At 32.6% G+C, this 2462-nt stretch overlaps 1 protein-coding gene across 2 annotated transcripts; it reads right to left on the bottom strand.

Annotated features, from left to right (window-relative positions):
• Positions 1 to 26: 26 nt before the first annotated feature.
• Positions 27 to 2098, bottom strand: LOC112468927. Of its 2 annotated transcripts, XM_025038345.1 has the most exons (4): positions 1924 to 2098; positions 1625 to 1676; positions 1425 to 1536; positions 27 to 1341 (listed from the first exon to the last, which is right to left on the bottom strand). In XM_025038345.1, the coding sequence occupies exons 2-4, from the start codon at positions 1674 to 1676 to the stop codon at positions 852 to 854; spliced, it is 654 nt and encodes a 217-aa protein (XP_024894113.1). In that variant the 5' UTR covers positions 1924 to 2098; the 3' UTR covers positions 27 to 851. The 2 variants fall into 2 exon arrangements, 1 of the variants encoding a protein (XP_024894113.1); XR_003042441.1 differs by lacking the exons at positions 1425 to 1536; positions 1625 to 1676 and having other exon boundaries at positions 1312 to 1341.
• Between the last annotated feature and the right edge of the window lie 364 nt (positions 2099 to 2462).

Here is a 2462-nt window from a genome sequence, read left to right as displayed (position 1 = left end):
AATAATTACAAGACTTTATGATATACGAATATATTTTTTTATGTAATGTTTATTTTGTTAACATAAGTAAACATATATTTTTCTACATAAAATTAGTGTCAAAAGAAGGACAATGTATTGAAGAAATAACTGTCAGGATATCTGATTTCTCTTTGCATACAGTTCTAGTTATTTCAATTTGTACAATTTATTTTTTTGCAATGCATTTTTTTGTTTCTGTTCATGTCACATCAATGTCATGGTTTATTATTCTTTCAACAGATAAAAAGTATATAGTAGACATTTTCCAAATACAACAGTTAAAGTGTAGAAGAGTAAGAAAGTATAAGACGGCATTATGGAATAATTATAGGTATAGCTAGTTGAAATAATAAATATTAAAGCAAATGTAGGAAATATTCGTTCAATATATTATGAAGTGTAATATATATATTCTCTTAATTTTTGTAGTATATACTTAAATTCTAATTGTACTTCAACAATTGTTTTAATCTGATTAATATTTGCATATATAGCAATTGAGAGAGATCAATGTATCACCAACAGTACCGACTTTTTTGTATTTCCGTTAAAGTACTGTGAGAAGCAGTTCTGTTTATTATTCAATATTTATAAATGTTTCATTTTTGTAATATAAAGTTAAACGTATAACCAGAGGATCAAATATTCGAAAATTACAAAACAATAGACTTTAGAGAAATTGCTACGACATTTTTTGAAAGTAATAGAAAATAATCATGACAGGAAGAAAAAGTAAAAGAGGGAATACATTACAACGTTGAATCAAAAATAAACATAATTTTTATTTGAAATAAAGTGAAATATTAATCAAAATATTAAAGGTACAAATATTACGATAATTTCTTGTACGGGACTGATTTCCTACATATTGGACATCTTGTTTCGACAAAGTTTTCATATTCATCATTTATTAAGCAGCGCATTGCACAATTGGCGCAAAAAATATGCCCACAATCTCCTGCACCCAAATGTTCGACATTTATTATTTCTGTGCATATTGTACACTCTAAAGGTGCTACATCGTATTTAACATGTCGTAACCTGCATTTTGGTAGTGTGCAATCACCATTTTTAAATTTGCCACATATGCTTGAGTTTTGTAGCGTTCGGCCAACTTCCCTTTTCAGCTGCTCGGTTTCTTTTCCAGTTGTTTCATAACGAAGTTGTTCCACGCTGGTACAATGTAAGAACGGACATTTGTTGTCGCTGCATGTAGTATTCTGGTATTTGTAGCAGTATTTATATTTGTGAATAAAACCGCAATTTGGAACTAAGCAGCAATTATTTTTGAAAGCAGCACATTCTTCAATGACAGATTTTCTGAAACAAAAAGCATTGTGTGTAGAGTGATGTGACAATAGATAAGTAAACTCGCATAACTGTAAAGTATTTAAAAATCTTACGGGAAATTATAGCATGACATATTTGTAGGCAAAACAACAATAGCAAAAACGATAGAGGCAAAGTAAACGACAGAAGCAAACTGGACAACAGAAACAGCAGTTTTCTGAAACACTAGCAAATTAAACAATACAAGAGTAAGAATTACAACTACAACAGCAATAGATAAAGAATAACACGTGTTTAAAGCAGTAATATTTACAGATTCTTATGACGTTTTGTCGTAGCAAATCAGAGCCTTCACATAAGAACATCTGTAACACGGTACATACGTTACGATAAGTTCTGACCATATACTTATATTTGTACGTAAACTTGGATTTCGGTCAATGCACAAAGAAAGATGTAAAACGTAACACGCTTTTATTGTTACGGATCAAAGTATATTGGTTGGAACTTATACAACGTAACGAAACGTGTTAATAACCTGACGATCTTGTGCGGAGACTACTGTATATACCGTACGACATATGAAATATTAGCCTAATGGAAGATTCTCACCACGTCCGGCGTCAAAAACACGTCAATCCGATATTCGACAAGATAATCAGTTCCTCAGAAGCCTTATTCTGTAGACATTTAGATACAACTATTAACTCTGTACGTGTTTTAATAAGAAAAGCACGACCGAACTTATAGGTTGGTTTTCTATTGCTGCACATCTGATATAGGCTGGGTTCGGGGAGCGCGCTTTTAGCGCTATGAGCGCGCTCTGTCCTTGTTCAACTTTCAGTAAGTAACAGAGATAGAATGACGTTGTCAGCGCTAATAGCATCTCCCCGAACGCACTTATAATAGACAGACATAGGGTCTGTTCGCGTTGTTTGCACTTTTTGCACTCAGCATCTTCGCTTTCTCTTTCTCCAACGGCTAAATATATATTTATCTCATTTCAAGTGAAAAATGTTTGGGAATATCAAGCAACGCGAACAAACCTATAGAGTGAACACTGCGATAGTGCGATACTACGCCTGTAGGCAGAAAACGAGCCTTAGATAAATAAATAGTACAATTCCTATAATAATGCTGGGTCTACAATG

Source organism: Temnothorax curvispinosus, unplaced genomic scaffold (assembly GCF_003070985.1).
Source record: "Temnothorax curvispinosus isolate PA1 unplaced genomic scaffold, ASM307098v1 QBEX01002250.1, whole genome shotgun sequence".
NCBI lineage: Eukaryota > Metazoa > Arthropoda > Insecta > Hymenoptera > Formicidae > Temnothorax > Temnothorax curvispinosus.
Note: the sequence above shows the minus strand (reverse complement) of the source record. Positions and strands in the feature narration are given on the sequence as shown.